The 27,040-nt window shown below is 49.3% G+C and overlaps 2 protein-coding genes across 3 annotated transcripts in view; one reads left to right on the plus strand and one right to left on the minus strand.

Moving 5' to 3' along the window:
• The window catches only part of LOC139386911 (AP-1 complex subunit sigma-3-like), a 32,721-nt gene extending 15,827 nt beyond the window's left edge, over positions 1 to 16,894 (plus strand). For both annotated transcript variants that reach the window (XM_071132792.1, XM_071132793.1), the window contains exons 3-5: positions 13,906 to 14,014; positions 14,229 to 14,366; positions 16,257 to 16,894. In XM_071132792.1, coding sequence (XP_070988893.1) covers positions 13,906 to 14,014; positions 14,229 to 14,366; positions 16,257 to 16,292 — 283 coding nt within the window. In that variant the 3' untranslated portion in view covers positions 16,293 to 16,894. The remainder of the gene's footprint in view (positions 1 to 13,905; positions 14,015 to 14,228; positions 14,367 to 16,256) is intronic.
• A 779-nt stretch (positions 16,895 to 17,673) lies between these two features.
• On the minus strand, positions 17,674 to 20,621 carry LOC139387039 (secretogranin-2b-like). Its single transcript, XM_071133011.1, has 2 exons — positions 20,557 to 20,621; positions 17,674 to 19,883 (listed from the first exon to the last, which is right to left on the minus strand). Exon 2 carries the CDS (start codon positions 19,881 to 19,883, stop codon positions 18,090 to 18,092), a length of 1,794 nt encoding a protein of 597 aa, XP_070989112.1. The 5' UTR covers positions 20,557 to 20,621; the 3' UTR covers positions 17,674 to 18,089.
• Between the last annotated feature and the right edge of the window lie 6,419 nt (positions 20,622 to 27,040).

A 27,040-nucleotide genomic window follows, 5' to 3' on the forward strand; every position in this document is an offset into this window, starting at 1 on the left:
CCCCCCCCCCCACCACCCCCCACCACTCTCTAACTGTAATGTTGTATTGCCCTGTTACCCCCCCCCCCACCCCCCCACCACTCTCTAACTGTAATGTTGTATTGCCCTGTTACCCCCCCCCCCACCACTCTCTAACTGTAATGCTGTATTGCCCTGTTACCCCCCTCCCCCCCCACCACTCTCTAACTGTAATGTTGTATTGCCCTGTTACCCCCCCCACCACCACCACCACTCTCTAACTGTAATGCTGTATTGCCCTGTTACCCCCCCCCCCCCCCACCACCACCACCACTCTCTAACTGTAATGTTGTATTTCCCTGTTACCCCCCCCCCCACCACCACCACCACTCTCTAACTGTAATGCTGTATTGCCCTGTTACCCCCCCCCCCCCACCACCACCACCACTCTCTAACTGTAATGCTGTATTGCCCTGTTACCCCCCCCCCACCACTCTCTAACTGTAATGTTGTATTGCCCTGTTACCCCCCCCCCCCCCCACCACCACTCTCTAACTGTAATGCTGTATTACCCTGTTACCCCCCCCACCACCACTCTCTAACTGTAATGCTGTATTGCCCTGTTACCCCCCCACCACTCTCTAACTGTAATGTTGTATTGCCCTGTTACCCCCCCCCCCACCACCACTCTCTAACTGTAATGCTGTATTGCCCTGTTACCCCCACCACCACTCTCTAACTGTAATGTTGTATTGCCCAGTTACCCCCCCACCACTCTCTAACTGTAATGTTGTATTGCCCTGTTACCCCCCACCACCACTCTCTAACTGTAATGTTGTATTGCCCAGTTACCCCCCCACCACTCTCTAACTGTAATGCTGTATTGCCCTGTTACCCCCCCACCACTCTCTAACTGTAATGTTGTATTGCCCTGTTACCCCCCCCCCCCACCACCACTCTCTAACTGTAATGCTGTATTGCCCTGTTACCCCCACCACCACTCTCTAACTGTAATGTTGTATTGCCCAGTTACCCCCCCACCACTCTCTAACTGTAATGTTGTATTGCCCTGTTACCCCCACCACCACTCTCTAACTGTAATGTTGTATTGCCCAGTTACCCCCCCACCACTCTCTAACTGTAATGCTGTATTGCCCTGTTACCCCCCCCCACCCCCCCACCACTCTCTAACTGTAATGTTGTATTGCCCTGTTACCCCCCCCCCCCACCACCACTCTCTAACTGTAATGCTGTATTGCCCTGTTACCTCCCCCCCCACCACTCTCTAACTGTAATGTTGTATTGCCCTGTTACCCCCCCCCCCCCCCCACCACTCTCTAACTGTAATGCTGTATTGCCCTGTTACCCCCCCCCCCACCACTCTCTAACTGTAATGCTGTAGTGCCCTCTTACCCCCCCCCCCACCACTCTCTAACTGTAATGTTGTATTGCCCTGTTACCCCCCCCCACCACCACTCTCTAACTGTAATGCTGTATTGCCCTGTTACCTCCCCCCCCCCCACCACCACTCTCTAACTGTAATGTTGTAGTGCCCTCTTACCCCCCCCCCACCACTCTCTAACTGTAATGCTGTATTGCCCTGTTACCCCCCCCCCCCCCCCCACCACCACCACTCTCTAACTGTAATGTTGTATTGCCCTGTTACCCCCCCCCCCCACCACTCTCTAACTGTAATGCTGTATTGCCCTGTTACCCCCCCCCCCCACCACTCTCTAACTGTAATGTTTTATTGCCCTGTTACCCCCCCCCCCACACCACTCTCTAACTGTAATGTTGTAGTGCCCTCTTACCCCCCACCACCACCACTCTCTAACTGTAATGCTGTATTGCCGTGTTACCCCCCCACCACTCTCTAACTGTAATGCTGTATTGCCCTGTTACCCCCCCCCCCCCACCACTCTCTAACTGTAATGTTGTATTGCCCTGTTACCCCCCCCCACCACTCTCTAACTGTAATGCTGTATTGCCCTGTTACCCCCCCACCACCACTCTCTAACTGTAATGTTGTATTGCCCTGTTACCCCCCCCACCACTCTCTAACTGTAATGCTGTATTGCCCTGTTACCCCTCCAACCACTCTCTAACTGTAATGTTGTATTGCTCTGTTACCCCCCCCCCCACCACTCTCTAACTGTAATGTTGTATTGCCCTGTTACCCCCCCCCCCACCACTCTCTAACTGTTATGTTGTATTGCCCTGTTACCCCCCACCACCACCACTCTCTAACTGTAATGTTGTATTGCCCTGTTACCCCCCCACCACTCTCTAACTGTAATGTTGTATTGCCCTGTTACCCCCCCCCCCCACCACCAATCTCTAACTGTTATGTTGTATTGCCCTGTTAACCCCCCCCCCCACCACTCTCTAACTGTAATGTTGTATTGCCCAGTTACCCCCCCCCACCACCACTCTCTAACTGTAATATTGTATTGCCCTGTTACCCCCCCCCCCCCCACCACTCTCTAACTGTAATGTTGTATTGCCCTGTTACCCCCCCCCCCACCACTCTCTAACTGTAATGTTGTATTGCCCTGTTACCCCCCCCCCCCCCACCACCACTCTCTAACTGTAATGTTGTATTGCCCTGTTACCCCCCCCCACCACTCTCTAACTGTAATGCTGTATTGCCCTGTTACCCCTCCAACCACTCTCTAACTGTAATGTTGTATTGCTCTGTTACCCCCCCCCCCCACCACTCTCTAACTGTAATGTTGTATTGCCCTGTTACCCCCCCCCCCCCACCACTCTCTAACTGTTATGTTGAATTGCCCTGTTACCCCCCCACCACTCTCTAACTGTAATGTTGTATTGCTCTGTTACCCCCACCCCCCCACCACCAATCTCTAACTGTAATGTTGTATTGCCCTGTTACCCCCCCCCCCCCCCACCACTCTCTAACTGTAATGTTGTATTTCCCTGTTACCCCCCACCACTCTCTGACTGTAATGCTGTATTGCCCTGTTACCCCCCCCCCCCACCACTCTCTAACTGTAATGTTGTAGTGCCCTCTTACCCCCCCCCCCCCCCCCCCCCACCACTCTCTAACTGTAATGCTGTATTGCCCTGTTACCTCCCCCCCCACCACTCTCTAACTGTAATGTTGTATTGCCCTGTTACCCCCCCCCCCCCCACCACTCTCTAACTGTAATGCTGTATTGCCCTGTTACCCCCCCCACCACCACTCTCTAACTGTAATGTTGTAGTGCCCTCTTACCCCCCACCACCACCACTCTCTAACTGTAATGCTGTATTGCCGTGTTACCCCCCCACCACTCTCTAACTGTAATGTTGATTTGCCCTGATACCCCCCCCACCACCACTCTCTAACTGTAATATTGTATTGCCCTGTTACCCCCCCCCCACCACCACTCTCTAACTGTAATATTGTATTGCCCTGTTACCCCCCCCCCCCACCACTCTCTAACTGTAATGTTGTATTGCCCTGTTACCTCCCCCCCCCCCCCCCACCACCACTCTCTAACTGTAATGTTGTATTGCCCTGTTACCCCCCCCCCACCACTCTCTAACTGTAATGTTGTATTGCCCTGTTACCCCCCCCCCCCCACCACCACTCTCTAACTGTAATGCTGTATTGCCCTGTTACCCCCCCACCACCACTCTCTAACTGTAATGTTGTATTGCCCTGTTACCCCCCCACCACCACTCTCTAACTGTAATGTTGTATTGCCCTGTTACCCCCCCCCCCCCCACCACTCTCTAACTGTAATGCTGTATTGCCCTGTTACCCCTCCAACCACTCTCTAACTGTAATGTTGTATTGCTCTGTTCCCCCCCCCCACCACTCTCTAACTGTAATGTTGTATTGCCCTGTTAACCCCCCCCCCCCCCACCACCAATCTCTAACTGTTATGTTGTATTGCCCTGTTAACCCCCCCCCCCACCACTCTCTAACTGTAATGCTGTATTGCTCTGTAACCCCCCCCCCCACCACCACTCTCTAACTGTAATGCTGTATTGCCCAGTTACCCCCCCCCCCACCACTCTCTAACTGTTATGTTGTATTGCCCTGTTACCCCCCCCCCCCCCCCACCACTCTCTAACTGTAATGTTGTATTGCCCAGTTACCCCCCACCACTCTCTAACTGTAATGCTGTATTGCCCTGTTACCTCCCCCCCCACCACTCTCTAACTGTAATGTTGTATTGCCCTGTTACCCCCCCCCCACCACTCTCTGACTGTAATGCTGTATTGCCCTGTTACCCCCCCCCCCCCCACCACTCTCTAAATGTAATGTTGTATTGCCCTGTTACCCCCCCACCAATCTCTAACTCTAATGTTGTATTGCCCTGTTACCCCCCCACCAATCTCTAACTGTAATGTTGTATTGCCCTGTTACCCCCCCACCACTCTCTATCTGTAATGCTGTATTGCCCAGTTACCCCCCCCACCACTCTCTAACTGTAATGCTGTATTGCCCAGTTACCCCCCCCCCACCATTCTCTAACTGTTATGTTGTATTGCCCTGTTACCCCCCCCCCCACCACTCTCTAACTGTTATGTTGTATTGCCCTGTTACCCCCCCACCACCACCACTCTCTAACTGTAATGTTGTATTGCCCTGTTACCCCCCCCCACCACTCTCTAACTGTAATGCTGTATTGCCCTGTTACCCCCCCACCACCACTCTCTAACTGTAATGCTGTATTGCCCTGTTACCTCCCCCCCCACCACTCTCTAACTTTAATTTTGTATTGCCCAGTTACCCCCCCACCACTCTCTGACTGTAATGCTGTATTGCCCTGTTACCCCCCCCCCCCACCACTCTCGAACTGTAATGCTGTATTGCCCTGTTACCCCCCCCCCCCCCCCACCACCACTCTCTAACTGTAATGCTGTATTGCCCTGTTACCCCCCCCCCCCACCTCTCTCTAACTGTAATGTTGTATTGCCCTGTTACACCCCCCACCACTCTCTAACTGTAATGCTGTATTGCCCTGTTACACCCCCCCCCCCCCCACCACCACCACTCTCTAACTGTAATGCTGTATTGCCCAGTTACCCCCCCCCCCCACCACTCTCTAACTGTAATGCTGTATTGCCCTGTTACCCCCCCCCCCACCACTCTCTAACTGTAATGTTGTATTGCCCTGTTACCCCCCCCACCACTCTCTAACTGTAATGCTGTATTGCCCTGTTACCCCCCCCACCACCACTCTCTAACTGTAATGCTGTATTGCCCTGTTACCTCCCCCCCCACCACTCTCTAACTGTAATTTTGTATTGCCCAGTTACCCCCCCACCACTCTCTGACTGTAATGCTGTATTGCCCTGTTACCCCCCCCCCCCACCACTCTCGAACTGTAATGCTGTATTGCCCTGTTACCCCCCCCCCCACCACCACCACTCTCTAACTGTAATGCTGTATTGCCATGTTACCCCCCCACCCACCTCTCTCTAACTGTAATGTTGTATTGCCCTGTTACGCCCCCCACCACTCTCTAACTGTAATGCTGTATTGCCCTGTTACCCCCCCCCCACCACCACTCTCTAACTGTAATGTTGTATTGCCCTGTTACCCCCCCACCACTCTCTAACTGTAATGCTGTATTGCCCTGTTACCCCCCCCCCCCCCACCACCACCACTCTCTAACTGTAATGCTGTATTGCCCAGTTACCCCCCCCCACCACTCTCTAACTGTAATGCTGTATTGCCCTGTTACCCCCCCCCCCCCCCCACCACTCTCTAACTGTAATTTTGTATTGCCCTGTTACCCCCCCCCCCCCCACCACCACTCTCTAACTGTAATGTTGTATTGCCCAGTTACCCCCCCACCACCACTCTCTAACTGTAATGTTGTATTGCCCAGTTACCCCCCCCCCACCACTCTCTAACTGTAATGTTGTATTGCCCTGTTACCCCCCCCCCCCACCACTCTCTGACTGTAATGCTGTATTGCCCTGTTACCCCCCCCCCCCCCCCCCCCCACCACTCTCTGACTGTAATGTTGTATTCCCCTGTTACCCCCCCCCCCAAATACTCTCTAACTGTAATATTGTATTGCCCTGTTAACCCCCCCCCCCACCACTCTCTAACTGTAATTTTGTATTGCCCTGTTACCCCCCCCCCCCCAATACTCTCTAACTGTAATTTTGTATTGCCCTGTTACCCCCCCCCCCCCACCTCTCTCTAACTGTAATGTTGTATTGCCCTGTTACCCCCCACCACCACTCTCTAACTGTAATGCTGTATTGCCCTGTTACCCCCCCCCCCCACCACTCTCTAACTGTAATGTTGTATTGCCCTGTTAACCCCCCCCCCCCCCCCACCACCACTCTCTAACTGTTATGTTTTATTGCCCTGTTACCCCCCCCCACCACTCTCTAACTGTAATGTTGTATTGCCCTGTTACCCCCCACCACTCTCTAACTGTAATGCTGTATTGCCCTGTTACCCCCCCACCACTCTCTAACTGTAATGCTGTATTGCCCTGTTACCCCCCCCCCCCACCACCACTCTCTAACTGTAATGTTGTATTGCCCTGTTACCCCCCCACCACTCTCTAACTGTAATGTTGTATTGCCCTGTTACCCCCCCACCACTCTCTAACTGTAATGCTGTATTGCCCTGTTACCCCCCCCCCCCCCCCCCCACCACTCTCTGACTGTAATGTTGTATTCCCCTGTTACCCCCCCCCCCCAAATACTCTCTAACTGTAATATTGTATTGCCCTGTTAACCCCCCCCCCCCACCACTCTCTAACTGTAATTTTGTATTGCCCTGTTACCCCCCCCCCCCCCAATACTCTCTAACTGTAATTTTGTATTGCCCTGTTACCCCCCCCCCCCCACCTCTCTCTAACTGTAATGTTGTATTGCCCTGTTACCCCCCACCACCACTCTCTAACTGTAATGCTGTATTGCCCTGTTACCCCCCCCCCCCACCACTCTCTAACTGTAATGTTGTATTGCCCTGTTAACCCCCCCCCCCCACCACCACTCTCTAACTGTTATGTTTTATTGCCCTGTTACCCCCCCCCCCCACCACTCTCTAACTGTAATGTTGTATTGCCCTGTTACCCCCCACCACTCTCTAACTGTAATGCTGTATTGCCCTGTTACCCCCCCACCACTCTCTAACTGTAATGCTGTATTGCCCTGTTACCCCCCCCCCCCCACCACCACTCTCTAACTGTAATGTTGTATTGCCCTGTTACCCCCCCACCACTCTCTAACTGTAATGCTGTATTGCCCTGTTACCCCCCCCCCCCACCACCACTCTCTAACTGTAATGTTGTATTGCCCAGTTACCCCCCCCCACCACTTTCTAACTGTAATGTTGTATTGCCCTGTTAACCCCCCCCACACCACCACTATCTAACTGTAATGTTGTATTGCCCTGTTACCCCCCCCCCCCCACCACCACTCTCTAACTGTAATGTTGTATTGCCCTGTTAACCCCCCCCCCCCCCCACCACCACTATCTAACTGTAATGTTGTATTGCCCTGTTACCCCCCCCCCCCCCCCCCACCACTCTCTAACTGTAATGTTGTATTGCCCTGTTACCCCCCCACCACTCTCTAACTGTAATGTTGTATTGCCCTGTTACCCCCCCCCCCACCACCACTCTCTAACTGTAATGTTGTATTGCCCTGTTACCCCCCCCACCACTCTCTAACTGTAATGTTGTATTGCCCTGTTAACCCCCCCCCCCACCACCACTATCTAACTGTAATGTTGTATTGCCCTGTTACCCCCCCCCCCCACCACTCTCTAACTGTAATGTTGTATTGCCCTGTTACCCCCCCACCACTCTCTAACTGTAATGTTGTATTGCCCTGTTACCCCCCCCCCACCACCACTCTCTAACTGTAATGTTGTATTGCCCTGTTACCCCCCCCCCCCACCACTCTCTAACTGTAATGCTGTATTGCCCTGTTACCCCCCCCCCCCACCACCACTCTCTAACTGTAATGTTGTATTGCCCTGTTACCCCCCCACCACTCTCTAACTGTAATGCTGTATTGCCCTGTTACCCCCCCCCCCCCCCCCCCCCCCACCACCACCACTCTCTAACTGTAATGCTGTATTGCCCAGTTACCCCCCCCCCCACCACTCTCTAACTGTAATGCTGTATTGCCCTGTTACCCCCCCCCCCCCCCCCCCCCACCACTCTCTAACTGTAATTTTGTATTGCCCTGTTACCCCCCCCCCCCCCACCACCACTCTCTAACTGTAATGTTGTATTGCCCAGTTACCCCCCCACCACCACTCTCTAACTGTAATGTTGTATTGCCCAGTTACCCCCCCCCCACCACTCTCTAACTGTAATGTTGTATTGCCCTGTTACCCCCCCCCCCCCCCCACCACTCTCTGACTGTAATGCTGTATTGCCCTGTTACCCCCCCCCCCCCCCCCCCACCACTCTCTGACTGTAATGTTGTATTCCCCTGTTACCCCCCCCCCCCCCACCACTCTCTAACTGTAATTTTGTATTGCCCTGTTACCCCCCCCCCCCAATACTCTCTAACTGTAATTTTGTATTGCCCTGTTACCCCCCCCCCCCCCACCTCTCTCTAACTGTAATGTTGTATTGCCCTGTTACCCCCCACCACCACTCTCTAACTGTAATGCTGTATTGCCCTGTTACCCCCCCCCCCCCCCACCACTCTCTAACTGTAGTGTTGTATTGCCTTGTTAACCCCCCCCCCCCCACCACCACTCTCTAACTGTTATGTTTTATTGCCCTGTTACCCCCCCCCCACCACTCTCTAACTGTAATGTTGTATTGCCCTGTTACCCCCCACCACTCTCTAACTGTAATGCTGTATTGCCCTGTTACCCCCCCACCACTCTCTAACTGTAATGCTGTATTGCCCTGTTACCCCCCCCCCCCCCACCACCACTCTCTAACTGTAATGTTGTATTGCCCTGTTACCCCCCCACCACTCTCTAACTGTAATGCTGTATTGCCCTGTTACCCCCCCCCCCCCCCCACCACCACTCTCTAACTGTAATGTTGTATTGCCCAGTTACCCCCCCCCCCACCACTTTCTAACTGTAATGTTGTATTGCCCTGTTAACCCCCCCCACACCACCACTATCTAACTGTAATGTTGTATTGCCCTGTTACCCCCCCCCCCACCACCACTCTCTAACTGTAATGTTGTATTGCCCTGTTAACCCCCCCCCCCCCACCACCACTATCTAACTGTAATGTTGTATTGCCCTGTTACCCCCCCCCCCCCCCACCACTCTCTAACTGTAATGTTGTATTGCCCTGTTACCCCCCCACCACTCTCTAACTGTAATGTTGTATTGCCCTGTTACCCCCCCCCCCACCACCACTCTCTAACTGTAATGTTGTATTGCCCTGTTACCCCCCCCCCCCCCACCACTCTCTAACTGTAATGTTGTATTGCCCTGTTACCCCCCCACCACTATCTAACTGTAATGCTGTATTGCCCTGTTACCCCCCCCCCCCCCCCCCACCACCACTCTCTAACTGTAATGTTGTATTGCCCTGTTACCCCCCCCCCCCCACCACTCTCTAACTGTAATGTTGTATTGCCCTGTTACCCCCCACCACCACTCTCTAACTGTAATGTTGTATTGCCCTGTTACCCCCCACCACCACTCTCTAACTGTAATGCTGTATTGCCCTGTTACCCCCCCACCACTATCTAACTGTAATGTTGTATTGCCCTGTTACCCCCCACCACCACTCTCTAACTGTAATGCTGTATTGCCCTGTTACCCCCCCCCCCACCACCACTCTCTAACTGTAATGTTGTATTGCCCTGTTACCCCCCCCCCCCCCCCACCACCACTCTCTAACTGTAATGTTGTATTGCCCTGTTACCCCCCCCCCCCCCCCACCACTCTCTAACTGTAATGTTGTATTACCCTGTTACCCCCCCCCCACCACCACTCTCTAACTGTAATGTTGTATTGCCCTGTTACCCCCCCACCACCACTCTCTAACTGTAATGCTGTATTGCCCTGTTACCCCCCCGCCCCACCACTCTCTAACTGTAATGCTGTATTGCCCTGTTCCCCCCCCCCCCCCCACCACTCTCTAACTGTAATGTTGTATTGCCCTGTTACCCCCCCCCCCCACCACCACTCTCTAACTGTAATGTTGTATTGCCCTGTTACCCCCCCACCACTCTCTAACTGTAATGCTGTATTGCCCTGTTACCCCCCCCCCACCACTCTCTAACTGTAATGTTGTATTGCCCTGTTACCCCCCCACCACTCTCTAACTGTAATGTTGTATTGCCCTGTTACCCCCCCACCACTATCTAACTGTAATGCTGTATTGCCCTGTTACCCCCCCCCCCCCCCCACCACCACTCTCTAACAGTAATGTTGTATTGCCCAGTTACCCCCCCCCCCCCACCACCACTCTCTAACAGTAATGTTGTATTGCCCAGTTACCCCCCCCCCCCACCACCACTCTCTAACTGTAATGCTGTATTGCCCTGTTATCTCCCCCCCACCACTCTCTAACTGTAATGCTGTATTGCCCTGTTACCCCCCCCCACCACTCTCTGACTGTAATGTTGTATTCCCCTGTTACCCCCCCCCCCCCCCCAAATACTCTCTAACTGTAATATTGTATTGCCCTGTTAACCCCCCCCCCACCACTCTCTAACTGTAATTTTGTATTGCCCTGTTACCCCCCCCCCCCCCCAATACTCTCTAACTGTAATTTTGTATTGCCCTGTTACCCCCCCCCCCCCCCCCCACCTCTCTCTAACTGTAATGTTGTATTGCCCTGTTACCCCCCACCACCACTCTCTAACTGTAATGCTGTATTGCCCTGTTACCCCCCCCCCCCCACCACTCTCTAACTGTAATGTTGTATTGCCCTGTTAACCCCCCCCCCCCACCACCACTCTCTGACTGTTATGTTTTATTGCCCAGTTACCCCCCCCCCACCACTCTCTAACTGTAATGTTGTATTGCCCTGTTACCCCCCACCACTCTCTAACTGTAATGCTGTATTGCCCTGTTACCCCCCCACCACTCTCTAACTGTAATGCTGTATTGCCCTGTTACCCCCCCCCCCACCACCACTCTCTAACTGTAATGTTGTATTGCCCTGTTACCCCCCCACCACTCTCTAACTGTAATGCTGTATTGCCCTGTTACCCCCCCCCCCCCCCCCCACCACTCTCTAACTGTAATGTTGTATTGCCCTGTTAACCCCCCCCCCCCCACCACCACTCTCTAACTGTTATGTTTTATTGCCCAGTTACCCCCCCCCCACCACTCTCTAACTGTAATGTTGTATTGCCCTGTTACCCCCCACCACTCTCTAACTGTAATGCTGTATTGCCCTGTTACCCCCCCACCACTCTCTAACTGTAATGCTGTATTGCCCTGTTACCCCCCCCCCCACCACCACTCTCTAACTGTAATGTTGTATTGCCCTGTTACCCCCCCACCACTCTCTAACTGTAATGCTGTATTGCCCTGTTACCCCCCCCCCCACCACCACTCTCTAACTGTAATGTTGTATTGCCCAGTTACCCCCCCCCCCCACCACTTTCTAACTGTAATGTTGTATTGCCCTGTTAACCCCCCCCACACCACCACTATCTAACTGTAATGTTGTATTGCCCTGTTACCCCCCCCCCCACCACCACTCTCTAACTGTAATGTTGTATTGCCCTGTTAACCCCCCCCCCCACCACCACTATCTAACTGTAATGTTGTATTGCCCTGTTACCCCCCCCCCCACCACTCTCTAACTGTAATGTTGTATTGCCCTGTTACCCCCCCACCACTCTCTAACTGTAATGTTGTATTGCCCTGTTACCCCCCCCCCCCCACCACCACTCTCTAACTGTAATGTTGTATTGCCCTGTTACCCCCCCCCCCACCACTCTCTAACTGTAATGTTGTATTGCCCTGTTACCCCCCCACCACTATCTAACTGTAATGCTGTATTGCCCTGTTACCCCCCCCCCCCCCCACCACCACTCTCTAACTGTAATGTTGTATTGCCCTGTTACCCCCCCCCCCCCCCACCACTCTCTAACTGTAATGTTGTATTGCCCTGTTACCCCCCACCACCACTCTCTAACTGTAATGTTGTATTGCCCTGTTACCCCCCACCACCACTCTCTAACTGTAATGCTGTATTGCCCTGTTACCCCCCCACCACTATCTAACTGTAATGTTGTATTGCCCTGTTACCCCCCACCACCACTCTCTAACTGTAATGCTGTATTGCCCTGTTACCCCCCCCCACCACCACTCTCTAACTGTAATGTTGTATTGCCCTGTTACCCCCCCCCCACCACCACCACTCTCTAACTGTAATGTTGTATTGCCCTGTTACCCCCCCCCCCCCCCACCACTCTCTAACTGTAATGTTGTATTGCCCTGTTACCCCCCTCCCCCCACCACCACTCTCTAACTGTAATGTTGTATTGCCCTGTTACCCCCCCACCACCACTCTCTAACTGTAATGCTGTATTGCCCTGTTACCCCCCCGCCCCACCACTCTCTAACTGTAATGCTGTATTGCCCTGTTCCCCCCCCCCCCCCCACCACTCTCTAACTGTAATGTTGTATTGCCCTGTTACCCCCCCCCCACCACCACTCTCTAACTGTAATGTTGTATTGCCCTGTTACCCCCCCACCACTCTCTAACTGTAATGCTGTATTGCCCTGTTACCCCCCCCCCCACCACTCTCTAACTGTAATGTTGTATTGCCCTGTTACCCCCCCACCACTCTCTAACTGTAATGTTGTATTGCCCTGTTACCCCCCCACCACTATCTAACTGTAATGCTGTATTGCCCTGTTACCCCCCCCCCCCCACCACCACTCTCTAACAGTAATGTTGTATTGCCCAGTTACCCCCCCCCCCCCCACCACCACTCTCTAACTGTAATGCTGTATTGCCCTGTTAGCTCCCCCCCACCACTCTCTAACTGTAATGCTGTATTGCCCTGTTACCCCCCCCCACCACTCTCTAACTGTAATGTTGTATTGCCCTGTTACCCCCCCCCCCCACCACCACTCTCTAACTGTAATGCTGTATTGCCCTGTTACCTCCCCCCCCCCCCACTCTCTAACTGTAATGCTGTATTGCCCTGTTACCTCCCCCCCCCCACCACCACTCTCTAACTGTAATGCTGTATTGCCCTGTTACCTCCCCCCCCCCACTACTCTCTAACTGTAATGTTGTATTGCCCAGTTACCCCCCCCCCCCACCACCACTCTCTAACTGTAATGTTGTATTGCCCTGTTACCCCCCCACCACTCTCTAACTGTAATGTTGTATTGCCCTGTTACCCCCCCCCCCCCCCCACCACTCTCTAACTGTAATGTTGTATTGCCCTGTTACCCCCCACCCCCACCACCACTCTCTAACTGTTATGTTTTATTGCCCTGTTACCCCCCCCCCCCCCCCCACCACTCTCTAACTGTAATGTTGTATTGCCCTGTTACCCCCCCCCACCACTCTCTAACTGTTATGTTTTATTGCCCTGTTACCCCCCCCCCCCCCCACCACTCTCTAACTGTAATGCTGTATTGCCCTGTTACCCCCCCCCCCCCCCACCACCACCACCACTCTCTAACTGTAATGCTGTATTGTCCTGTTACCCCCCCCCCCCCCCACCACCACCACCACTCTCTAACTGTAATGCTGTATTGCCCTGTTACCCCCCACCACCACCACCACTCTCTAACTGTAATGCTGTATTGCCCTGTTACCCCCCCCCCCCCCCCCCCCCCACCACCACCACCACTCTCTAACTGTAATGCTGTATTGCCCTGTTACCCCCCCCCCCCCCCCCCCCCCCCACCACCACCACTCTCTAACTGTAATGCTGTATTGCCCTGTTACCCCCCCCCCCCCCCCCCCCCCCCCCCCCACCACCACCACCACTCTCTAACTGTAATGCTGTATTGCCCTGTTACCCCCTACTACTCTCTCATTGTAGGTATGCCAGTCTGTATTTCTGCTGTGGTCTGGATGCTGAGGAGAATGAACTTCTGGCCTTGGAGATGCTGCATCGCTATGTGGAGCTGTTGGACAAGTACTTTGGCAACGTGCGTAAGGGACGACATTTATTTTCTTTCACCTAGCACTCGCTTTATTTCAGTCGATCTCTCATTCTCTCTCACTATGTCTTTCTGTCTTTCTCTCACATATTTCCTTCCCTTCTCTTTCAACCTATTTCTTCCCAAACTTGGAAATGATTCCTGCTAGACTGGACAGTACCTCTTGAACATTGGGTGATTTCCTCTTCCTTTACCCATGCAGGTGTGTGAGCTGGACATTATCTTTAACTTTGAAAAGGCCTACTTCATCCTGGATGAGTTTCTATTAGGGGGAGAGGTACAGGAGACTTCCAAACTAGTGGTGGCCCGCTCCGTCGAGGCCTCGGACATGCTACAGGAGGTGAGAGAAACGCCACGCTCAGGATAGAACCTGCCCCGTAGGGACTGATCTAGGATCAGAATTCTGTCTCCGATCTGATCTAGGATCAGAATTTCTGCCTCCGATCTGATCTAGGATCAGTATTTCTGCCTCCGATCTGATCTAGGATCAGTATTTCTGCCTCCGATCTTATCTAGGATCAGAATTTCTGCCTCCCATCTTATCTAGGATCAGTATTTCTGCCTCCGATCTGATCTAGGATCAGTATTTCTGCCTCCGATCTTAGCTGAGACTATGTGATATTTATCTTGTATTTACATATGTAATTATATAATAATTAGCTATAATTAACCTCTTGTTTATTGGAGATTGAACACACACGCATAGCTATACCATTTTGTAACAAGTAGTTAACAATTTTAATGAATGATTTATAGTAGGTACTCTAAAGTAGCCATTTTACCCTATAATTCCTTAGTAATACCAGGTGAAAGTGGACTGTTGAAAAAGTGTTACTGTTTCAGCATGGGTTGATAATGTGTAGTGCAGCAGCTAACTGACTTCCTGGTGAGCTCTCCTGTCAATCTCCGCTAACAGGCTTCCCTTCATGAACCATATTAACTGGTGCCAATACTCATGGACCTGTCTGTCTATTCTCTCTCTCTTCTCTCTTCTCTTTTCTCTCTCTTCTCTCTCTCCTCTCTTCTCTCCTCTCTTCTCTTTTCTCTCCTCTCTCTCCTCTCTTCTCTCCTCTTCTCTCTTTCTTTTCTCTCTTCTCTCTCCTCTCTCCTCTCTCCTCTCTTTTCTCTCCTCTCTTCTCTCTCCTCTCTTCTCTCTTTCTTTTCTCTCCTCTCTTCTCTCCTCTTCTCTCTTTTCTCTCCTCTCTTCTCTCTCTCCTCCCTTCTCTCTTCTCTTTTCTCTCTTCTCTCTCTCCTCTCTTCTCTTCTCTCCTCTTTTCTCTCCTCTCTCTCCTCTCTTCTGTCCTCTTCTCTCTTTCGTTTCTCTCCTCTCTTCTTTCTTCTCTTTTCTCTCCTCTCTCTTCTCTCCTCTTCTCTCCTCTCTTCTCTCTTCTCTTTTCTCTCTTCTCTCTCTCCTCTCTTCTCTTCTCTCCTCTTTTCTCTCCTCTCTCTCCTCTCTTCTGTCCTCTTCTCTCTTTCGTTTCTCTCCTCTCTTCTCTCTTCTCTTTTCTCTCCTCTCTCTTCTCTCCTCTTCTCTCCTCTTCTCTCCTCTCTTCTCTCTCCTCTTCTCTCTTTTCTCTCTTCTCTCTTTTCTCTCCTTCTCTTTTCTCTCCTCTTTTCTCTTTTCTCTCCTCTTTTCTCTTTTCTCTCCTATCTCAGAAACAGAGACCGATGGAGATTATATTTCCTTTATTCTTCAGTTGCTGTAAGTCTGAGCGTTGGCAGTATGTCTGTTTTCTGTATTGTCCGTCTATCCTCAGCTCTCGGTGGCGCTATAGACGCACCAAGCCAGAGTCCCACTCTGCGTGGCCCTGGTTTCACACCATCTTTTTGCTTCGGGGGAATAAAACAAACTTGTTTGATCTAGTCTGATGCACGTGCTTGCTATCTGACGTTGTTGCATCATCACACTCATTTTAATCTTCATCACCACCCTTCATCATCATTGCTATAGGCTGAGATTGACAACAGTGATTTTGGTCTGGAGCTTGGATGGCCTTGAATGTGGACCGAAAGGTTAGAAGTGAATGATTGTGATTGTGTTCGTAGCAGAGTATTGTGTTGGCGGTTTGCTCTCCTATGTCTCCACGGATGTAAGATGCATTCAATTAGAATGACAATCATTCTACCTCTATGGTTAGATGTTATGTAGGTGTGGCTATGAATATTCATCACATTAGGACAAGGCTTGTTGATCTGGAGATCTCACGTTTCATCTGTCTCTCCACTCTAGACCATGGAGGAATACATGAGCAAGCCTGCATTCTAACACTGGGGGAAATGGATCTACACACACCAGAAGGAATCTGGACGATTACAGACCTGGAAGTCTTACTACTGTACAGAACCATGGAGTTATGAGTTCTAGAATGATATGTCTGAATCTGTGTCCTGAGGCAGGCAGGGAGTGTTTTTAAGTAGGGAAGTGCTGTGAAATGTATCTTGTTTCTGCTAATAGGACAATAACATGATGACCAATAAATTGGTAGGAGACACTCATTGATTGAGCTATTATCAAATGTATATTGATACTGTATGATCACCCATCCCTCTTGCTCGTCAATGTACATTGAGGTTACTGAAAACTGTGGTTATGACAATCATTAAAATCAATACTCACATTTTTTTCCCCCAAATATGTACGCTGTATTGACATTTTAAGAAGTGCCTTTTTAGAAATATGTATTTGAAGTTGTGTTTTAAATGCATCTTGTAGACTAGCCTTTTTCTGTGTGACTTGTTGTAGGATTATATCTTGGAAAGGGAGTGATTATTTATCTGGGTGAATGTCACAGTTTTTTTTTTATATAATTAATTATGGATCTTGAATGTTGAAGACTTTGGAATTAAAATGTGTATTTTGATACAGAAGCCTCTGATGATTTGTGTTTCTGTTGTAGACTAGACTATTTGATGTTCATCATTATTTGACGTTTTATTTGCGGAAGCTGTCCATGGTGCTGAAGTTTGAAAAACAAACTAGATGATAAACATTAAAACAAGCACAATCAGTGGAATTGTGAATTTATAGACCGACACTTTTACTGTCTTTATAATCTTACCTCGAGTCTGTTGATTCTGCCTCGGGAATTGTCCACAGGTTCAAGCTTGCTCAAGAAGGATGTGAAAAAGGAACTTCTCACACTTTCATTGTGGAATCAAGCTTCATTCAGAAGGCATATCTGATCATCAATATCTAATCATCACTGTGAGTCAATGTATGATCATTCAGAAGGCATATCTGATCATCAATATCTAATCATCACTGTGAGTCAATGTATGATCATTCAGAAGGCATATCTTATCATCAATTTCTAATCATCACTGTGAGTCAATGTATGATCATTCAGAAGGCATATCTGATCATCAATATCTAATCATCACTGTGAGTCAATGTATGATCATTCAGAAGGCATATCTGATCATCAATATCTAATCATCACTGTGAGTCAATGTATGATCATTCAGAAGGCATTTCTGATCATTAATATCTAATCATCACTGTGAGTCAATGTATGATCATTCAGAAGGCATATCTGATCATCAATATCTAATTATCACTGTGAGTCAATGTATGATCATTCAGAAGGCATTTCTGATCACTGTTGTAGTGATCAGTGTTTATTAAAACACACAGCGCAGCATGAAGAAAACTGGCGCTAACGCTTTATTCATCTCCAACTCATCACACATTATTAAACACGTACAAAATGGTTTCAAAATGAGCATATATATACCACATCAATAGAGAGAGTTGAGCGATTACAGAGCTTGCAGCGTTACAGGGTTGAAAGGCAGGACGGTGACGGTCTTACTCTCTAGCCTATATCAGGGAATTACATTTTCACAATGTTACAAGATTGGAAAGTCACAAACCCAGATGTTTACACAACACACTTTGCCTCCATGCCCAGCACACTGATATAATTCATATATGTTACTTCATGTATATACACATTTTATGTAAACCAGAGTACGCCCAGCAGACGGGTCATTTTGAGATAATATAAACATGACTTATTAATATTTCAGTAGAGGATGTCGTGCGTGACCTTCAATCTTAGCTTTACATTCCAGCAAACGGTTTTCCGCGATGCTCCCTTTCCTCCTCTTTCTCGGACTCTGGAGCCGCGGTCTCTGGCGTTACCTCATCTTTCACCTGCGTCTCAGCGGACTCCACTACCTCCTCGTTAGCTACTGAATCTCTCTTTGTCAGCATGCCTGCTTTCTCACTGTCCGCTTGGTCAAAGTAATCTTTCATGGCTTGTTCGTATAGCTCATAAGGAAACTGTCCGTTCGCCTGTGATTGGGTGTCGCGTTTGCTGATCGTGCTAGGGTACTCCGTTAATATTTTGGCCGCCAGAAAGGTTGTTATCTCGTCTTCGTCCGCCTCGTCATCGTCATCGGCTTCTCTCCTAAAAGGCATCTTGTTGAGCTCCGACATAAATAAGTTTTCCCTTCGGCCGGACTGAGCTGGGATTTTTGGAGGAGCCGCTGGTGCTGCTGCTGAAACTCTCGCCGGGGCGGCTGGTGCTGAAACCCTGGCCGGGACAGAGACACTTTTGAGCGGCCTCCGACTTACAGGATAGTCGTTGCTGATGGTTTCCATTTCAATGATTTTCAAGAAGTCTTCCTCGTCCATGTCCTCAGGAGCGTTTTTGACTGGCAGTCTCCGGCTGTAGTATCTGATTTTCGGTTTGGTCCTGTAGCGGGAAGAGGCTTGCGGGTGACGTTCTAGTTTTCTGATCTCCTCGGTGATCAGCATATCGATGAGGTCCTCCGGGGGGGTGTGGAGCTTGAGGGAGATCTCTAACAGCTCGTTCAGAGCCTGGGGGTCGACCAGGGGGTGGCGAATCACTCTATGTTTTTGCTCTCCAGCTTGCCTCTTGGCTGTCTCATGTTCACTCATCTCCAGTATCTTCAACAGGTAATAATCCACTAGTTTAGTATCGTCCTCTGGGTCCTCTTTGTCCTGGCTGGCTCTGCGCTGCACCTGCATTCCATTGCCTTCCTCCTCTTCATCCTCGTCATAGTTCTGCTCCAGTGCCCTGTCAAACTCCTCGTGGCTCCCGTTTACCACTTCCTCCGTCTCGACCTGCTCCTCTAAAGGAATCCACTCCTCCCCGCCCGCCACATCCTCGTAGGCCAGGTTCCTCAGACTGAATAAATCATCATCATCATCAAAGATTCCGCGCTTCTGGCCGTTGGATGTGGATAGTTTCTCCAGCTCTTCGAAGATGGAGCGCAGGTTGGCAAGGCTCTGAGGGGTGTATTGTTCGTCCAGGTCCTCCGTAGCGCGCTTGGCGCTGTCCCTATTCTCCTCGTCCTCGAACATCAGCGGGTACTTCTTGTGTGGCCTCGGGAAGCCACCGTAGGCAGGTGCGTTTACGGGGCTGCCTGTGTTCACCGATTGGTACCTGTGCGTGTGACGTTCGTTCCCCGGCACCACGGGAACGGGTCTGAGGGGACTAGCGGGCTGCTCCTGGAGGGTCCTGAGCAAGGCTCTCACCAGCTGCTCAGCAGGGATGTCTTGCTGCCTCTGGGTCGGCGAGGGAGACTGCCTTTCAGGTGCACCTTCGTCCTGGAGAGAGGCGAGCTGGAGGAGGATGTGGAACTTTTCGACCTCATCATAGTCTCTTGTTGGCTCCTCTCTCTCTCTGCCCCCATCTGTCCGCTGCTTCAGGCTCTCGATGTACTCCAGGGCTTTGATCATGTCTGAGCTGGGCGGGTATGCAGCGGGTTGCCGGTCCTCGGACTCCCCGCCTCTGAGCCTGTGATGGCGGGGGAGGGACGCGCACGCATGGAGGAGGCAGGCGAGAACAACAGTTTTCCCCGTGGATAGCTTGGGGAGTGACAGCATCTTCATATAGCAGAGAGAGAGAGAGAGCTGAGTTTAACACAATAATATGCCTGCACATTTTTTACATTTTGATCTGAGATTCTATCTTCCAAATTCTTAGAATCTGCTAACTCTTTGAGGAGGTTACCACCACACTCCAATGCAAATTATTATTTTAATGAAAAATCTGCGTTTCAATTCATGCAGAGTTCATTGACAACCCTTATAAGTGATGAATGCTATGACTCAATGCACAAATGATAAAAAGTAGGTTATAGCGAGAGCAGGATATAATCACCCACCAAGGAAAAGTGGGCTATATTTGTGAATCACTGTTTTTAAATGACTAGACTACATCACAGGATGAGTTGTCAGGGCAACCTTTTTTGCTTGTGGCTGCCTTTCTCCAAACCATCTCGATGAAACACTTTCCTGAAGGATATAATAATAATTCATTCATCTCAATGTTGCCCAATGTCAAAATGCATCAGACTACTTGACATGCATCACAACAACATGCGCACAGCTATCAGGCTATCAGTTATTCAAATCAATTCCAAGCCATTGCCGAGATCTGATAAGAGATGAGAACTTGAGAGAGAAAATCTAAACACGGAATGCTGGAAAGCCCACAAATAACTTACAAACATCGTAATCTTTGTTTGAGAAATAAAAGACATGCATGAGTTTGTACCTTTTGGTAAGTAGCTCAGACGACAGTAGTAAACGTGTATAGCATCTCCTCCCAGTCGTAGCGCGAGCGATTCTGTTTTCAGCACCAGGACAGCTCCGGGTGATATATGGCAACACCTGACTCGCGCGTCATCACAGCAGTACGCACGCAATACCCAGCCTTTGGAAATCCATAATACATGATTTAGGCTTATGATATAGCATGCTAAGAAAAGGCAGTGTGCTTAAAATAGAGATGGATATTGTCTGTTTCTAGCTGTATCAATTATTATTCAAGCGCTATTCATAACTCCCTTTGGAAAAGTGGTGGGTTATTTTTGGGCTTGTCCCAATTAGCTTTGTGAAGGCCAATAGTTATCACTGTGACATCAATTCTTACAGCATTTAATTGTATAGCTTCATTTACCACCCTATTCAGATTGCAGTTCTTGTAAATATGAATTTGCTAATGAGGCACACTTTACTCAAGCAGTAAGCAATAGCTTAACCATTAAAACTACACCCATAGAAATCACCTATGTCTGTTGACATGCATTGCAGTGATTTGCATTAGCCTAATGGAATTATCAGAACAATAAGGCGTAACAGGGAGTTATCCTACTACATCCGTCTCTCGCGGAAGATAAGAGGTTAAAACCACCGGTGATGACTCACGCCCTGAACCCACCACTGAGGAGCCGCAGAATCTTAGTAGCAGTCGCAGTTCTCTGTCTCGCTTATGGTCTGCAGAGAAGAGACGCCGCCGGTGGTAAATGCATCTACTGGCATGGCTCGCGCTCCTCCTGGCATAGTGATTTTTAAAATCGGGCCATTGATCAGGACGCCCATCACAACACGTCACGGGCAGGTCAGGGACCTGGTGGCACGCAATGTCAACGCCAAAGCAGTGGCAGGCGTTAAATAATAACGCTGCGTATCAACAACATGTCAACAGGCCTACCCAGTTACAGACATGTAATAATATGTATTGGTGGGAATGTATACAGGGAATTTAATACCGCTATTTCAGATACACTGTATATACATTAGTATGTGGACACCCCTTTAAATTAGTGGATTATATTTCAGCCACACCCATTGCTGACAGGTGTATAAAATCGAGTAAACAGCCATGCAATCCCCATAGACAAAAATTGGCAGCAGAATGGCCTTACTGAAGAGCTCAATGACTTTCAATGTAGCACCATTCAACAAGTCAGTTCATCAAATTTCTTCCCTGCTAGAGCTGTCCTGGTCAACTGTAAGTGCTGTTATTGTGAAGTGGAAAAGTCTAGGAGCAACAACTGCTCATCCGCAAAGTGGTAGGCCACACAAGCTCACAGAACGGGACCACCGAGTGCTGAAGCGCTTAGCGCGTGAAAATCGTCTGTCCTCGGTTGCAACACTCACTACCGAGTTCCAAACAGCCTCTGGAAGCAACATCAGCACAAGAACTGTTCGTCGGAAGCTTCATGAAATGGGTTTCCATGGCCGAGCAGCCACACACAACCCTAAGATCACCATTTGCAATGCCAAACGACGGCTGGAGTCGTGTAAAGCTTGCCGCTATTGGACTCTGGAGCAGGAAAAGCTTTCTCTGGAGTGATGAATCACGCTTCACCATTTGAAAGTCCAACAGACAAATCTGGGTTTGACGTAGGCCAGGAAAACGCTACCTACCCAAATGCATAGTGCCAACTGTAAAGTTTGGTGGAGGAAGAATAATGGTCTTGGGCTGTTTTTCATGGTTCAGGCTTGGCCCCTTAGTACTAGTGTAGGGAAATATTATTGCTACAGCATAGAATGACGATTGTGTGTTTACAGCTTGTGGCAACAGTTTAGGGAAGGCCCTTTCCTGTTTCAGCATGAGAATTCCCCCGTGCACAAAGCGAGTGACATCAAACTCGTCTAACAACTTTGGGATGAATTGGAACACCAACTGCGAGCCAGGCCTAATCGCCCAACATCAGTGCCCAACCTCACTAATGCTCTTGTGGCTGAATGGAAGCAAGTCTCTTCAGCAATGTTCCAACATCTAGTGGAAAGCCTTCCCAGAAGAGTGGAGGCTGTTATAGCAGCAAAGGGGGGACCAACTCCATGTTAACGCCCATGATTTTGTAATGAGATGTTCGAGCACGTGTCCACATACTTTTGGTCATGTAATGTATGATTTAATGGTATTCACACTTTTATTAATTGAAACCTTAAGGATCCTCATTAAACTCAGCAAATTGAGTCATTTCAATTATATAACCTGCATTGATGCCCAAACTACAGTACTTCTCGTTGTCCTTCTACCTTCTAAAGTGCTTCAAACTATTCCCTCAGAGCTCAATAAACTCACAGCATTCACTCAGAAGTGCTCTTACAATTCACCCTTGAAATGCCCTCCACACTTCACATAACCATCACATCACATGACTTGCTGTCATCGTGTACAATAACTTGAGCTTTTTACATACCCACCAAGGTTGTAGCCATTCAAGTACCCACTAATTCCTCCCTCCACACGTCCTGAGGTGCTCCACGTTTCACTTGGCTGCTATTGGAGGTGTTTTGCTTTAACATTCCGTCAGCTGACTGTTCTCGAGGGAGAGGGCCTGAAGAGCCTCTCTGACGTGAGCACACAGATTCATTTGCAAGAGCCTCACATGAAGATGTGCTTGTGTTTTACTCTGTGTGTGTGTGTGTGTGTGTGTGTGTGTGTGTGTGTGTGTGTGTGTGTGTGTGTGTGTGTGTGTGTGTGTGTGTGTGTGTGTGTGTGTGTGTGTGTGTGTGTGTGTGTGTGTGTGTGTGTGTGTGTGTGTGTGTGTGTGTGTGTGTGTGTGTGTGTGTGTGTGTGTGTGTGTGTTTTGCTGTGTGTGTATGTGATGGGCTGCGTTAGTATAATCCTTCTGCATCATCATCACAACCTCTATTGAATAAATATAAATTTTAGCCGGAGGAACATAGATCAGGGTCATGTGGATGAGGAACATAGATTGGGGTCATGTGGATGAGGAACATAGATCAGGGTCATGTGGATGAGGAACATAGATCAGGGTCATGTGGATGAGGAACATAGATCAGGGTCCTGTGGATGAGGAACATAGATCAGGGTCCTGTGGATGAGGAAAATAGATCAGGGTCCTGTGGATGAGGAAAATAGATCAGGGTCCATTGGATGAGGAAAATAGATCAGAGTTATGAGGATGAGGTAACACTTCAGGGTTATGAGGATGAGGTAACAGAGATCAGGGTCATGTGGATGAGGACCAGAGATCAGGGTTATGAGGCTGAGGTGACAGAGATCAGGGTTATGAGGATGAGGTAACAGATATCAGGGTTACGAGGATGAGGTAACAGATCAGGGTTATGAGGATGAGGTAACAGAGATCAAGGTTATGAGGAAGAGGTAACAGAGATCAGGGTTATGAGGATGAGGTAACAGATCAGGGTTATGAGGATGAGGTAACATAGATCAGGGTCATGAGGATGTGGAAACAGAGAGATCAGGGTTATGAGAATGAGGTAACAGAGATCAGGGTCAAGTGGATGAGGACCAGAGATCAGGGTCATGTGGATGAGGAACATAGATCAGGGTCATGTGGATGAGGAACATAGATCAGGGTCCTGTGGATGAGGAACATAGATCAGGGTCCTGTGGATGAGGAAAATAGATCAGGGTCCTGTGGATGAGGAACATAGATCAGGGTCCTGTGGATGAGGAACATAGATCAGGGTCCTGTGGATGAGGAAAATAGATCAGGGTCCTGTGGATGAGGAAAATAGATCAGGGTCCATTGGATGAGGAAAATAGATCAGAGTTATGAGGATGAGGTAACACTTCAGGGTTATGAGGATGAGGTAACAGAGATCAGGGTCATGTGGATGAGGACCAGAGATCAGGGTTATGAGGCTGAGGTGACAGAGATCAGGGTTATGAGGATGAGGTAACAGATATCAGGGTTACGAGGATGAGGTAACAGATCAGGGTTATGAGGATGAGGTAACAGAGATCAAGGTTATGAGGAAGAGGTAACAGAGATCAGGGTTATGAGGATGAGGTAACAGATCAGGGTTATGAGGATGAGGTAACATAGATCAGGGTCATGAGGATGTGGAAACAGAGAGATCAGGGTTATGAGAATGAGGTAACAGAGATCAGGGTCAAGTGGATGAGGACCAGAGATCAGGGTCATGTGGATGAGGAACATAGATCAGGATCATGTGGATGAGGAACATAGATCAGGGTCCTGTGGATGAGGAACATAGATCAGGGTCCTGTGGATGAGGAAAATAGATCAGGGTCCTGTGGATGAGGAACATAGATCAGGGTCCTGTGGATGAGGAACATAGATCAGGGTCATGTGGATGAGGAACATTTGTATTTTTTATTTCACCTTTATTTAGCAGGTAGGCAAGTTGAGAACAGTTCTCATTTACAATTGCGACCTGGCCAAGATAACGAAAAGCAGTTCGACACATCCAACGACACAGAGTTACAAGTGGAGCAAAACAAACATACAGTCAATAATACAGTAGAAACAAGTCTATATACGATGTGAGCAAATGAGGTGAGATAAGGGAGGTAAAGGCAAAAAAAGGCCATGGTGGCGAAGTAAATACAATATAGCAAATAAAACACTGGAATGGTAGATTTGCAGTGGAAGAATGTGATAGACTGCATCCAATTTGTTGAGTAGGATATTGGAGGCAATTTTGTAAATGACATCGCCGAAGTTGAGGATTGGTTGGATGGTCAGTTTTACAAGGGTATGTTTGGCAGCATGAGTGAAGGATGCTTTGTTGCGAAATAGGAAGCCAATTCTAGATTTAACTTTGGATTGGAGATGTTTGATGTGAGTCTGCAAGGAGAGTTTACAGTCTAACCAGACACCTAGGTATTTGTCGTTGTCCACATATTCTAAGTCAGATGCGTCCAGAGTAGTGATGCTGGACGGACGGGCAGGTGCAGGCAGCGATCGGTTGAAGAGCATGCATTTAGTTTTACTTGTATTTAAGAGCAATTGGAGGCCACGGAAGGAGAGTTGTATGGCATTGAAGCTTGCCTGGAGGGTTGTTAACACGGTGTCCAAAGAAGGGCCAGAAGTATTCCGAATGGTGTCGTCTGCGTAGATGTGGATCAGAGACTCACAGCAGCAAGAGCGACATCATTGATGTACACAGAGAAGAGAGTCGGTCCAAGAATTGAACCCTGTGGCACCCCCATAGAGACTGCCAGAGGTCCGGACAGCAGACCCTCCGATTTGACACACTGAACTCTATCAGAGAAGTAGTTGGTGAAACAGGCGAGGCAATCATTTGAGAAACCAAGGCTGTCGAGTGAGGATGTGGTGATTGGCAGAGTCGAAAGCCTTGGCCAGATCAATGAATACGGCTGCACAGTAATCTTTCTTATCGATGGCGGTTAAGATATCATTTAGGACCTTGAGCATGGCTGAGGTGCACCCATGACCAGCTCTGAAACCAGATTGCATTGCAGAGAGGGTATGGTGAGATTTGAAATGGTCGGTAATCTGTTTGTTGACTTGGCTTTCAAAGACCTTAGAAAGGCAGGGTAGGATAGATATAGGTCTGTAGAAGTTTGGGTCAAGAGTGTCTCCCCCTTTGAAGAGGGGGATGACCGCAGCTGCTTTCCAATCAACAGCCCGGCTGATTTTTAGGGGTCCAGATTTTGCAGCTCTTTCAGAACATCAGCTGACTGGATTTGGGAGAAGGAGAAATAGGGAAGGCTTGGGCGAGTTGCTGTGGGGGGTGCAGTGCTGTTGACCGGGGTAGGGGTAGCCAGGTGGAAAGCATGGCCAGCCGTAGAAAAATGCTTATTGAAATTCTCAATTATAGTGGATTTATCAGTGGGGACAGTGGGCAGCTAGGAGGAGGTGTTCTTATTCTCCATGGACTTTACAGTGTCCCAGAACTTTTTTGAGTTAGTTTTGCAGGAAGCAAATTTCTGCTTGAAAAAGCTAGCCTTGGATATTTTCTAACTGCCTGTGTATAATGGTTTCTAGCTTCCCTGAAAAGCTGCATTTCACGGGGGCTGTTCGATGCTAATGCAGAACGCCATAGGATGTTTTTGTCTTGGTTAAGGGCAGTCAGGTCTGGGGAGAACCAAGGGCTATATCTGTTCATAGATCAGGGTCATGTGGATGAGGAACATAGATCAGGGTCATGTGGATGAGGAACATAGATGAGGGTCATGTGGATGAGGAACATAGATCAGGGTCATGTGGATGAGGTAACAGATCAGGGTTATGAGGATGAGGACCAGAGATCTGGGTCATGTGGATGAGGACCAGAGATCAGGGTCATGTGCATGAGGAACATAGATCAGGGTCATGTGGATGAGGACCAGAGATCAGGGTCAGGTGGATGAGGAACAGAGATCAGGGTCATGTGGATGAGGTAACAGATTAGGGTTTATGTGGATGAGGACCAGAGATCAGGATCATGTGGATGAGGTAACAGATCAGGGTTATGAGGATGAGGACCAGAGATCAGGGTTA

This window comes from Oncorhynchus clarkii, chromosome 28 (genome assembly GCF_045791955.1).
Source record: "Oncorhynchus clarkii lewisi isolate Uvic-CL-2024 chromosome 28, UVic_Ocla_1.0, whole genome shotgun sequence".
Taxonomy (NCBI): Eukaryota; Metazoa; Chordata; class Actinopteri; order Salmoniformes; family Salmonidae; genus Oncorhynchus; species Oncorhynchus clarkii.